Source organism: Sarcophilus harrisii, chromosome 2 (assembly GCF_902635505.1).
Source record: "Sarcophilus harrisii chromosome 2, mSarHar1.11, whole genome shotgun sequence".
NCBI lineage: Eukaryota > Metazoa > Chordata > Mammalia > Dasyuromorphia > Dasyuridae > Sarcophilus > Sarcophilus harrisii.
Window position 1 is genome coordinate 319,280,232 of NC_045427.1, and position 13,981 is coordinate 319,294,212.

Genomic DNA, 13,981 nt, shown 5'->3' on the forward strand with positions numbered 1-13,981 from the left:
GCTACCAGTCTTTTCCATAGATCTTCCCTCCTTCATTTTGCCTGATATATGAACCACAGTTTAAATAACTTCTCCAAGTTATTTAAACTCTCCAAGTCCAAGCCAATAACTGATAAACAGGATTTAAATCTAGGTCCTTTGATTTCAGAAGTGGTGCTCTGTCTACTGCTGCTTTTTGCTGAAGAAAAGGGGAAAGAAGGTGGTTTTGTATTTTGCTTAATCACTAAGCTTTATATACATGACAGTGAAGAGATCCCAGTCTTCAAGAATAGTTATTATTAAGAAGTACTGAAGGACCAAGAAAGAAATTACCTATCAGATCTATAGACAAGAAAAAAGTTCATGAGCAAACAAGAGATAGAGAGGTTTTCAGGAGATAAAATGGATAATTTGGATTATATAAATTAAAAAAAAAGTTTTTGCAATGACTAAAACATTGATTTTTAACAAAACCAATGCTACTAAAATGAGAAAAAAATTGGAGAAAAAAATCTTACAGTAAATTTGTCTGATGGAGATCTCATTTGTAAAATATATAGGAAATTGAATCAAATTTAAAAGAATAAGAACCATTCTCTAAATGATTGTCAAAGGATATGTTGTTCAGACATTTCATAAGTGTCCAATTCTTTGTGACCTATTTGGGATTTTCTTTTTTTTTTTTTCTTTTTCTTTTTATTTAATAGCCTTTTATTTACAGGACATATGCATGGGTCACTTTACAGCATTAACAATTGCCAAACCTCTTGTTCCAATTTTTCACCTCTTACCCCCCCCCACCCCCTCCCCTAGATGGCAGGATGACCAGTAGATGTTAAATATATTAAAATATAAATTAGATACATAATAAGTATACCTGACCAAAACGTTATTTTGCTGTAGAAAAAGAATCAGACTCTGAAATATTGTACCATTAGCTTGTGAAGGAAATCAAAAATGCAGGTGTGCATAAATATAGGGATTGGGAATTCAATGTAATGGTTTTTAGTCATCTCCCAGAGTTCTTTTTCTGGGCATAGCTAGTTTAGTTCATTACTGCTCCATTAGAAATGATTTGGTTGATCTCGTTGCTGAGGATGGCCAGGTCCATCAGAACTGGTCATCATATAGTATTGTTGTTGAAGTATATAATGATCTCCTGGTCCTGCTCATTTCACTCAGCATCAGTTCGTGTAAGTCTCTCCAGGCCTTTCTGAAATCATCCTGTTGGTCATTTCTTACAGAACAGTAATATTCCATAATTTTCATATACCACAATTTATTCAGCCATTCTCCAACTGATGGACATCCATTCAGTTTCCAGTTTCTAGCCACTACAAAAAGGGCTGCCACAAACATTCGTGCACATACAGGTCCCTTTCCCTTCTTTATAATCTCTTTGGGATATAATCCCAGTAGTAACACTGCTGGATCAAAGGGTATGCACAGTTTGATAACTTTTTGAGCATAGTTCCAAACTACTCTCCAAAATGGTTGGATTCGTTCACAACTCCACCAACAATGCATCAATGTCCCAGTTTTCCCACATCCCCTCCAACAATCATCATTATTTTTTCCTGTCATCTTAGCCAATCTGACAGGTGTGTAGTGGTATCTTAGAGTTGTCTTAATTTGCATTTCTCTGATTAATAATGACTTGGAGCATCTTTTCATATGACTAGAAATAGTTTCAATTTCTTCATCTGAGAATTGTCTCTTCATATCCTTTGACCATTTTTCAATTGGAGAATGGCTTGATTTTTTATAAATTAGAGTTAATTCTCTATATATTTTGGAAATGAGGCCTTTATCAGAACCTTTGACTGTAAAAATATTTTCCCAGTTTATTGCTTCCCTTCTAATCTTGTCTGCATTAGTTTTGTTTGTACAAAAACTTTTCAGTTTGGTATAATCGAAATTTTCTATTTTGTGATCAGTAATGATCTCTAGTTCTGCTTTGGTCATAAAGACCTTTATTTGGGATTTTCTTACAAAGATTCTGGAATTGTTTGTCATTTTCTTCTCCAGCTTATTGTACAGATGAGGGAACTGAGGCAAATTGGGTTAAGTGACTTCCCCAGGGACACATAGCTGGTACATATGATAGGCTGGATTTGAACTCAGCTCTTCTTAACCTCAGACTGACACTCCAACAGGTGTATCACCTACCTGCCTCTTTAAAAGGATCTAAATAGGCAGTTTTCAGAAAAATACATTAAACATTAATAATCATATGAAAATATGCTCTAAATCCCTAATAACTAGAGAAATGCAAATTAAAACAACTCTGAGGTACTATCTCATAAATGTGAAACTGGGTAAGATGACCAAAAAAAAAAAAATAGCGAAAGATAGAGGAGATATGGGAAAACAAACACACTAATGCATTGTTGGTGGAGCTGTGATCTAGTCTAACTATTCTGGAAAGCATTTTGGAATTGTGGTCAAAAGGCCATTGAACAGTGACGCAGCAATATCACTAAAATAGGGCTTTACCTCATAGAAATCCAAAAAAAGAGGAAAAGGACCTATATATACAAAATTTTCATAGCAATTCTTTTCTTTTTCTTGTGTGACAAATGATTGAAAACTGAGAGGATGTGCATCAATTGGGGAACACCTGAGTAAATAGCGGCATATGAATGTAAATTAAATAGTCTTTTGCTATAATAATGAAAAGGATGATTTCTGAAATATATGGGAAAACCCATATGAACTGATGCAAAGTGAAGTAAACAGAAGAATAGTCTACATATAATTGAAAGACTTTGTAGTTCTTATTGGCATAATTCCAGAGAAATTTTGATGGCACATGCTACTAACTAATTTAGTTTACCCCCTTGAGTGTGAGTTGCTCCCTTGTTAAATGAAACAAAATTCTCTTCTTTCTTTTTTATATTTAAAATTTATGTATTTTAAAGCACAGAGAATTTTGTTGATTATTCAAAGATTTAAACATCCATTCTTCATTCTCTTAGGTTAATAAACTATGTTCTATTCAGAAAAAAATAAGTACTACTGATGAAGTTTCCAGGGTTAGGCTCTTGATATGAATTTAACATTTTTATATACCCTTATGATGGAAAAAAAAGAGTGAGTTAAAGAATGGGTCAATTTAGTAGTTGCCTGAGCCAGACTTCATGGGACAATAGTAAGTTCCCTGACAAGTTAGGCAGCTGTAAAGTTCTAATCTAGCCTCTCAATTGTGATATGACTCTAGTAATTTAGTTTACCCCCTTGAGTGTGAGTTGCTCCCTTGTTAAATGAACATAGCACCTCAGGGCTAAGGATGCTGGCACTCTCAGAAAACATTGATGGTTAATCTTCGACCAAGTTATCTTATGCCTGATCCAAGCTTGCTTCTACTCCATGCAATTATATTGTTCACATAAATATAACTTGTCAAAAACTATCATTAAGATGTTCCCTCCAGTTAAAAACAACAACTTACCCAGCTTCTCAGCATGTGCATGATTAACCATACATGGTAATTATATCCCAAATGATAATACTTAGAACAGCAGCATATTAACCTCGTTAGACACACACAATGGCAACAACTTTAGGAAAGACAAAGAGAAAAGTAAATTAGGTTGCTTAGTGTAAGGAGTGAAGATCAAGAGCTAATGCAGAAGGCCCTAGCCTAGAATCACATAATCTCTTTTAGATTTGGAAGAGGCCTTATAGAGAATTGAATTTACCTCTTTCATTTTGTAAATAGGGAATGAGGCCCAGAGAAGTGATAAACATTGGTTTAGGTCACCAATCAGTAACTTCCAGTCTTCCCCTCCCCTCTCCCCCACTGTCTCTAAAATGAGATGTGGAGGGAGAAAAACCTTTACAAAGGGCCCTAGATGAAATAAAGATTCAAGACATGTAAAACAAAACAGGAAACTTCTTCATCCAGCCCAAGACTTCACAAATTAGAGAACCAAAAATCCAATTTTTGGAGAAATTGATCCTATGGAAAAAGCATCATACTCAAGTCAATAAGACAGAAGTCTATCAAGACTCTGACCAGAGATACATACTCTAGATCACCTGAAGCCTTCAGTGTTCTGTTTGTAGGGGCAAGGAACCTATAGTCATCAGTCAAGGAAGCTCAGGTGGGATTCAAAATCCAAAGAAATCTGATCACTGTGATCACAAACACCAGGCTAAGAACCAAATGTACTCTATTTGAGATTAGCTGACAGACTAAAAGTCTGCAAAACTCTAAAATAGCCATTGCCCAATTCCCGAGTTTAGGAATTCTTAATTTAAGGTAATTCCTGAGACTGTTGCTATTCTGTAATTATATTTTTTTTACTAGAAGGCTAGATTTTGTTGTGCTGCTCAGAAAATTCAGAATCCTTTCTCTCTAGGAGCTTGGGATTCTGAAACAATGTGTTTGAACTTCCTTCTTATGCCACATACAAACCCATATCCCATAGTCATACGCTCTTGGTGTAAGTTTCCATTATTGCCTCATGGTGGTTGTATGTGTGTGTGTGGAAGGGAGTGGGAATGTTGGGGGGGGGGAGGAAGAAGAGTAAGCAAAACAACCTTCTACCCTTTCAATTGCTTCATTTTATTGGAATGCACAAAGGAAAAAAAAGAAGGTTCAGTCCTCAAAAGTTGAGTTTTAAAGATGATCATCAGTTAATTTTTATAGACTTCCAAGAAAGAATGGCTGTTTCTTTTTTATATGGTATTTTATTTTTCCAAATACACGCAAAGATAGTTTTCCACATTCACCTTTGAAAAACACTGTTTTACAAATCTTTCTCCTTCCTTCTCCCTTTGCCCCTCCCCAAGCAGCAAGCAATTTGATACAAGTTAAACATGTGCATTTCTTCTAAACATATTTCCAAATTTGTCATGCTTCACAAGAAAAATCAGATCAAAAGGGAAAAAAAACAAAAGGAAAGAAAAAAACCTTAAGCAAATGAAGAACAAAATCAAAAAAGGTGAAAATACTATACACTTTGATCCACATTCATTTTCTATAGTTCTCTCTGAAAATGGATGACACTTTCCATCCCAAGTCTATTGGAATTGCTTTGAATCAACTCACTGTTGAAAAGAGCCAAGTCTATCACAGTTGAACATCACATAATCTTGTTACTGTGTACAATGTTCTCTTGGTTCTGTTCACTTTACTCAGCATCAGTTCATTTAAATTTTTCCAGGCATTTCTGAATTTAGTCTGCTTATTTTTTCTTATAAAACAATAATAATCCATGACTTTCATATACTATGACTTATTTAGCCATCTCCCAATTGATGGGCCTCAGTAGTAGCTGATTCTTTAATCAACTAATTGTTTTGAATTCTCCACATCCTATTAGTTAGTTGAATAGATTTTTTTACATTTGATTAGAGGCTAATAAGAGTTCATGGCTTGTAATTTCCTCAGGTTGATAGGGACACACCTCAATTTGATAATGGTTTCTCCCTTATATTTGTATGACAGCTTTTTTTAAAATGAAGAATGCCTTTAAAATTTTGCCTTTCTCTGTTCATTAGGATAAATTCATTAGGAAATTGCTAAAGTATGCTTAACATGAGTCTGAGAACAAAGGGCCAAACTCTATCTGCTTCTAAAATTTAACAAGCTTCATACCAGCTTTTAAGAATATTTTTAAACTGATGAGCTTTCTTGCTGTTTAAATTCTAGCTAATTCAAGGCTCAAACACAAATTAACAATGCCTATATTGTATTACATTTTATGTATTTTATTAGAAATTCCCCGATTATATTTTAAATTAATTCCAGGCAGCACTGGTAGTTTTGCAGGACGTTGCAGTTGCTGGTTTTAATTTGGATCACTGTTATTTCTATCAATCAATAACAATGGCAATAATTAATTATAATAGTAGTGGTGATTCTTTTTCAAGTGTAGTTTGAACTTAAACTACTATACTTTTAAAAATGATTTTTTTTTTGTTTTCTAACTCAATACTGGCTCATTTTAATACCTCTACCCAAAGGCAATGTAAGATACTTTAGTATTTTATAAATTTAATATGATATATTTTTTTCTTTGAAAATTGATAATTAATCCAGCCGTTCTGGAGAGCAATTTGGAACTATGCTCAAAAACTTACCAAATTGTGCATAGCCTTTTATCCAGCAGTGTTACTACTGGGCTTATATCCCAAAGAGATCTTAAAGAAGAGAAAGAAGCCTGTATATGCAAGAATGTTTGTGACAGCTCTGTTTGTAGTGGCCAAAAACTGGAAAGTGAGGGGATGCCCATCAATTGGAGAATGGCTGAATAAATTGTGGCATATGATGGAATATTATTGTTCTGTAAGAAATTACCAGTAGAATGATTTCAGAGAGGCCTGGAGAGATTTACATGAACTGATGCTGAGTGAAATGAGAAGGACTAGGAGATCATTATATACTTCAGCAACAATACTATATAATGATCAATTCTGATGGACGTGGCTCTCTTCAACAATAAGATGAACCAAATCAGTTCCATTTGTCCAATAATGAATGGAACCAGCTATACCCAGTGAAAGAACTCTGGGAAATGAGCGTAAATCACTACATAGCATTTCCAATCCCTCTGTTTTTGCCCACCTGCATTTTTGATTTCCTTCACAGATTAATTGTACATTATTTCAAAGTTCGATTCTTCTTGTGCAGCAAAATAACTGTATGGATATGTATACATATTTTGTATTTAACATATACCTTAATCTGCCATCTGGAGGAGGGAGTGGGGGGAAGGAGGGGAAAAATTGGAAAAAAGGTTTTGCAGCTGTCAATGCTGAAAAATTACTCATGCATATATCTCGTAAATAAAAAGCTATAATAAAAATATAAATAACACACACATAAAAGAAAATTGATAATTAATATATAGTAACATTAAGTTGACTAGGATTTTGAGATATCCCATTTTCTAATGAGTTTGATTAATATTAGAATAATGTTATTCTCTATAAAATTATATGTAGAATATATCATCTTTCCATAGATATATAATCTCCATTTAATAATTAGAGCAATAATAATAGTTTATAATTATATTCATTATTTACTGTAATTAATATTTATGTAGCACTTTAAGTTTTACAAATACTCTATATGCTATCTCATTTGATCTTAAGATTTACAAGCTCTTTACACACATTATGTCATGTAATCCTCACAATGGTCCCGTTAAGGTGATTACTGCTATTGTTCCCCATTTTATAGGTAAGGAGACTGAAAATAAAAAAGGTTGCGTCCCACAGCTGCTCCATAGAGACTTTTTTTTGGGGGGGTGGAGAATGGCTGATATTAGCACCTGTGTAATTAGGACTTGTTAAATAAGAGCCCCAGAATGTTGAATGATTCCAATATGGCTGATTTATAGTGGGAGGTAGGTAAGTTGCAATACATGGTCAAACAGAGATCTTTTGCAATCTGAATGATCTAAGGAAATGTTTATCAGAACTGTTAACTATACTAATCCCTTCCACATTGTGGGGATTAGGAGTATAGCACACCTATAATATGAAAAATCCTTGTAAAATTTTTTGTCACTTCCTTCATACCTGATAAGTTATTATGGCATTAAAAGACAAAATATATGATATTATACAATACTATACATATATTTTATGCATTTCTGAGTTTCCAGAATTTTTCTGTATCATCTGCTGGCCTTCTGCTGTTGTCTTCAGCTTCAACAAAACTTCCCCCAAATTTCCATTCAATTTCTAATGCTGACACAAAATACCACAATAAGGAAAGCTGAAGTATGGAAAGGATACTGTAGAATTCTTGCAAATTCATTTGAGTGGGGATGGGAGTGGAAGAATAATAAAGCATGGGCTACTTCTATGTGTTGTTGAAGTAGAATAGAGACTGAGGTCATGGAAGTTGATGGACTGGGCCCCCAGGGAGAAGAGGACTGAGGTAAGTGATAGGTTCTTACTGAGGAAGAGGGAGAGTGATCTTAAGAACCACAGATAATCAGAAAAAAAACCATTTAGACAGAAGAGAGAAAACTTTAAAGGGGAGAATAATGGAGATAGGCTTGGCAGGGTAGGGATTGAAAGTAGCAGTGAGAAGCAAGGAATATGGCAGCTCCTGCTCTTTGCAGTGTATCCTAGTTTATGAGAGAAGCAACCAATCTTAAAGAGAGTGCCAGGAAACTAGGTTTCTTCAGCATAAATCTAGGTTTCTGTGATCACCAGAAGATAAAATGAAAAGATTTAAGATGAAGAGGAATTTCAAAAGACAAAGACTGAGGAGGCAACATGCTAAGCAGAAAAGGGATAATAATATGGTGAGAGATAGTAGGGGAAATAGATTTTGAAAGCTGGGAAAAGCACATAGGCTCAGGAGAAATAGGTCTATAGTGGGTACTATCATGTCAGAGAAGAGGGTGGCTATTCATTAATCCTCCTTCCCCAATCTCCTTTCCCAGATCCTTTACCCTATTTTAGTCTTTCCTTGTTCTCCAAATCTGATATAGGGGTAGGATTTCAGGACTAAAGTGACACCTTCCTAGATGCCAGTGCTTGGGACAAAGTCCTATGTCCTCCTTAGATATAATGCTGGTACACATATGGATGAGATCACAAATTCTTTGAAATATCAGGATATTTCCAGTGTCTAGCACAGTGTCTTACTTAGTAGGTGCTTAATACATATTTATTGACTTGAATTGAATGGGAGTTTACTAAAACTCAGCAAATTTACTGCTCTAAAATCAATTACCAGCTGTCCAAAGCCAGGCCCACAAGCTGTCCAAATGTTCTACAGGCAGGCTTGTCTTCTGGTATTTTAGAATGAGGCATGTTGCTTCTGACAAAATGTTCATTTTAGCATCAGCCCTACTGGAAAAATTTTGTCCATCTTTTCCCTTCTGTACTAATGTGTCTGGATTGTTTAGTAAATTATTATCTTTCCTCTTGTACTTTGTGACACCTTACTAGTCACCTTGAACAAATGCAGTTATTGTATTAAACTGCCCTTTTCTATAATCAGAGAACAATCATGGGGATAGGATAAACCCTGAAAGTGCTCTCTTTGTCTAATGGGCAGAACTTTGTTTGAAGGGTCAACCTCAGTCCTTCAGGTTATGCTGGCAGGAAAATTGCTCAAGTAGTTTGGGCCCTGGATCAAACTTTTCTTGTAAGAATTATGTGACTGGGCAGCTGTGGAACCTCACAGTTTGCCTCCCAATTGTCAGTTTCTTGACAGCTTTTTTGTGTGGAACAGTGTGAAGAGTGGAGAGCCCTGCTTTTGAGACAGAGAAGTGTTTTCACACCTGATGTGTAATTTCACACCTTGTGTTTCTCAGCAGATAAGTGCATAAAATAACACATCAAATGGGAATAGGAAAAAAAGATCAACATAGAGAAAGCTGCAGGTTGTAATTTCCTTTCTTAGAGGCACTTTGAGGGAACAGAAAATTGCAGAAATCTGGTTTACACTTTTAAAAGTTAGAATTGTGGTTCTGTAGGAGAGTGAGCAATAAACAGGAATCAACTTGCAACCTACATTGAATGGGATTTATAGAATGATCAAATTGGGAAAACACCCTGACACAGATTCTTGAAAGTACAGCTCACACATTAGGCTAGTGAGAAACATTGCAAAATACTCCAGTAGTTAATAGAAATTTGATACATCACATTTAAGCAAGCTGAACATAGATGTGATAAACTGTCCAAGAGGACATATCTGTTATAATTTTCTCTTCTGGAAAAAGGTGCAAAAATAGTATACTATTTATTTTGACATCATTTGGATCTTTTTTTCCCTTTTCTCTTTGGGGACAACTTTATAAAGAATGCTTGTCATTGTTACATATTGTGCTAGAGAACAAGGCAAATCAAGCTAGCATTTTCATCTCCATTTTATAGATTTGAAAAATGAAATCAAAGTGGTTAATGACTTGACCAATGTCATACTGATAATTGCTGCTGTGGGAAATGAATCAGAGTGCTGTATCATAACTATATTGCTTCATGATGATAGAATCCAGAGGCCTCAGCAAAGACTTAGGGGATACATCTTAGGGGATACAAGAAGCAAATGCATAGAGATAAAGAATTATCATAATTGTTACCCCTCTCCAGGTCCTCAAGTAAGAAATGTCTACATACATTATGTTTTGATCATAGGGAGACAACTCCATGTCAAGCATTTGTAATATTGAATATGCCTTACATTAGGTTATTATCATTAGTAATTAAAAACTTTTTTATTTTTATTTTTCTATATTTATATTTCAGAAAGGAAGCAAGCAAACATTTACTAAGTGCTTACCTAGTATGTGCCAGAAACTGTGCTAAGTATTTTCCAAGTATTTTCTCATTCGATCCTCAAAATAGCCCTGGGAGGTAGATGCTATTATTATACCCATTTTACAGCTGAGGAAATGGAAGCAAAGTTGCATTGATTTTTTTTTTAGGTCACACAGCTAATACATATCTGAGTGTGTATTTGAATTCCAAGTCTGCTTGACTTCAGGTCCAGCACTCCATTATGATGAAGCCTGGCTATCTATTTTAGATATAAAAAAGAAAAATGCATGTGAAGTAAAATGTACATAAATATTGATCCTGGTGTCAAGGTATACAGAAGTTTTAAGACTATATAAATCCTTTTCTATACTTTCCCTTCAAGTATTCTTCAAGAAGCTATATATTTCTGTACAGAATACTCATCAAGAGCAAGAAAATTTTCTCTAATAATCCATTCATTTAACTTGAGAATTTTCATTTGTATCGATGAGATATGAAGCTATTTCTCAGTGTATAGAAAGCAGGGACCTATTGAAAATTTGAATGACCTGATAGATAGGTAGTGAGACAACAAATGAGCAACAAGTATTAATATTTTTTTTCTTTTCTTTCTCCCCACCCATTCTTTTTCTTTCACAGATACTTATGGGAAGCTCTTCCTTCTCAACTCTGTGGGCCAAGAGATGTCCCGTTGTAAGACATCCATCAGAAGAGGGCAGCCAAATCCCATTTACAAGGAAACGTTTGTTTTCCAGGTAGCCCTCTTTCAGCTTTCCGATGTCATATTGATGATCTCAATTTATAATAGACGTACTATGAAGCGCAAAGAAATGATTGGATGGATTTCATTGGGTCAGAACAGCAGTGGGGAGGAAGAACAAGACCACTGGCAAGAAATGAAGGAAGCCAAGGGACAGCAGATCTGCAGGTGGCACACCTTGCTAGAATCTTGATCACTTGAACCCAAGGTCATCTGTCTAATCTTCCAGATCATTGCTCATTGGTAGATCCCTATTTGACACATAATTTATCAGACTTTTCTAAGGCAACTTGTCCTCCTTTGGATTTATAAATGGAAGCACTGAACTTTTACCTTTCAAGGTTTTTATGTTGAGTTTCTTACCAGACCAATTAATTAATAGAAGTGAGAAAATCAAGAAGATGGAAAAACCTGTTTAAACAATAATAGTATCGCTCCTGTTCTGAATTATGTTGATCTGATGAACTTCAAGATTAAATCTGCACCAACTGCATATTATTCTGTACACTTTGTCTATGTTGATTCTGCAACCTAAGCTCTCTTTTATGACACTATTTCCAGCCCTAAAGCAGCTTACACATAGTAGAAGCTTAACAAATACTTACTCTTTTGATTTAATTGCTTTGTGAAAATGTATAGTTGCCAACACTTGAATGAGTTATATTTTCAGGTAGCATGTGCAGTTTCTCAAATATTTCTTCAAACATTCAAAGTGTCAATGATTGTCATTATTCAGCTGATTTTCATTAAGGAATCTTTACTGATCATAAATACTTACATTTAATGATAGGCATGAGTCATGGGTTGTAGACTTTCATCAGGTTATTAGCATAAATGTTGGTTAAAGGCTATTTTAAATATTTTGTGCATATTTATGTTTCTTTAGTATCAAAGGGTTTGATTCCTATGATTTTAAATTGACAAAATGAAAAAAAGAGGTTGCATGTACCTAAATTGTAATTATTCCAGCTTTTCATTTGAGTTTATATTTCATTGTTGACTTTTTCCTGTCTCCAGGGTGATACCTAGTGAACTCTTGAGATATTAAAAATGAAAAGAAAATCCTTTATAATTTCACATAGAATTATAGACTAAAAGAAATACTTTAGAAAACATGTAATCTATGTATTTTATCAACCACAGATGTGAAACTAAAGACAAGATGCATTCAAGGTCACACAGATAGTAAATAGCAGAGCTGAGGGAAGGACCCAGGCCTATTGACTTCATACCATTCATTCTTTTGCATAACATGTCTTCCCTGAAACTGAAATGAAAGAAAGAACACTAAATATCATGGCTCTCCTGATAATGCCCAGGTCAGGTACCAGGCAACTCTACTGTGTTCACACTGTTAATATCTGCCATATAGAACACTGTATAGCTGTTAAAGAAGTGGTTTGACATTTGACAATTAGTTTGCTTTTTTAGGCACTGGGCAGCCAGGTGGCATGGTGAATATAATTCTGGGCCTGGAGTTAGGAAGACTCTTCTTTGTGAGTTCAAATGTGGCCTCAGATACTCATTAGCTGGTGAATATGGGCAAGTCCCTTAATCCTTCTTGTCTCAGTTTCCTTACCTGAAAAATGAACTGGAGAAAGAAATGGCAAGCCACTCTAGTAACTCTACCAAGAAAACCCAAAATGGGATCATGAGGGGTCAAATATGATTAAAAATGACTGAACTTGTTTTTAAATGAAAGCAAAAAGGACAAAAAAATATCCATTTTCTCTGGTCATTTTATTTGATCTCCAGTTTTCGTTCTATTTGACATATTGTTGCCGAGTTATTGAAAGCATGTAAAGCAATAAGGCTGCTCTGTGTTTTTATATTAGGTTTCCTTAGAAGACTTCAAAGTGCTTTGCCAATATTATATCCATTAAGTGTTGAATGCCCTTATTATTTTGTTCGTGGTATTAGGATTTGATAACTGACTGAAAGTGGAATTGAGAAGTGAAAGTCAAATAAGTACTGAAAGTAGAAAGCAGTTGGTTAAGTGGTAACACAAAGACTTTATTTCATTTTTAATAATTCTTCAGTCTTCATGTCATGCTCTTTGAAGGGAAAAAGGCAGTGATGCTATGCTTCTCTTAATATCTTTACAAAACTGTGGCATTCACTTTAAAATTTATATCTGTAAAAATAGCTGCTTTTATTAGATATATAGTCCTAGCTTTTGGCTATTTTGTATTTCATCACTAAATTATTCAATGCTATTTAATAAATACCTCTTCCTCCGCTATTTGCTTATTTAATAATTTCTGGGAATGTACTGCACATAGGCAGATGAACACAAGAGTTCATTTATGCATGATTAGCCAACCTTTTAATTGTTTCTCTTTTGCCATAATTTCCAGGAATACACTGTAACAAACAGAAATTAGCACATGAATTGTCCTGCAATGTGTTGAATATTTAGATGTCTACATAGTTAACAACACTCAACATGAAACTGACATAAATACAAAAATATGAATTATAATGTAGGCTAAAATTAGGAAGAATTATTGTTTTGTTGATTTGGAATTTTAGATATTATCTTTGTATTTACTCAGTTTTTTTTTCCTGGCAAAGTTTAGGCTTGATTGCATTTTTAAGGCTTTTGGATTAATGCTTTTGTATATAAATTGGCTCTTGGGAGAGTGAAAGATGGAGTGGATTTCAAATGGTAGGAAGACTACTTTAGCTTAGTTCACCTAGCTAACCTGTTGATATTTCACTGGAATACTTGCAATTTAAGAAGCACAATTTTTAGTTATTTAATGTAATTCTTATAATGATCATGTCTTTAAAGCCTTATTTTATAATAAAGGGTAACTGAAGGTTTTTGTTTTTATTTAAAAAGTAGCATGTCTCGATATAGAATAGAAATTATTCTGCATTGAAAAGTTCTTTCCTTACTACTATGTTGTTCATTTTTTCTAATGCTATACTGTTAATTTGAGAATTCCTTCTACCTCCCTGCTGAGTTTTGATAAAGTCAAATGAATTATTCTTCTA

The 13,981-nt window shown here is 34.4% G+C and overlaps 1 protein-coding gene across 1 annotated transcript in view; it reads left to right on the forward strand.

Moving 5' to 3' along the window:
• Window positions 1–12,496, forward strand: part of SYT16 (synaptotagmin 16) — a 165,250-nt gene extending 152,754 nt beyond the window's left edge. The window contains exon 7 of the mRNA XM_031952688.1: window positions 10,861–12,496. Within this exon, the coding sequence (XP_031808548.1) occupies window positions 10,861–11,174 (314 nt within the window). The 3' untranslated portion in view covers window positions 11,175–12,496. The remainder of the gene's footprint in view (window positions 1–10,860) is intronic.
• The last annotated feature ends 1,485 nt before the right edge of the window (window positions 12,497–13,981 follow it).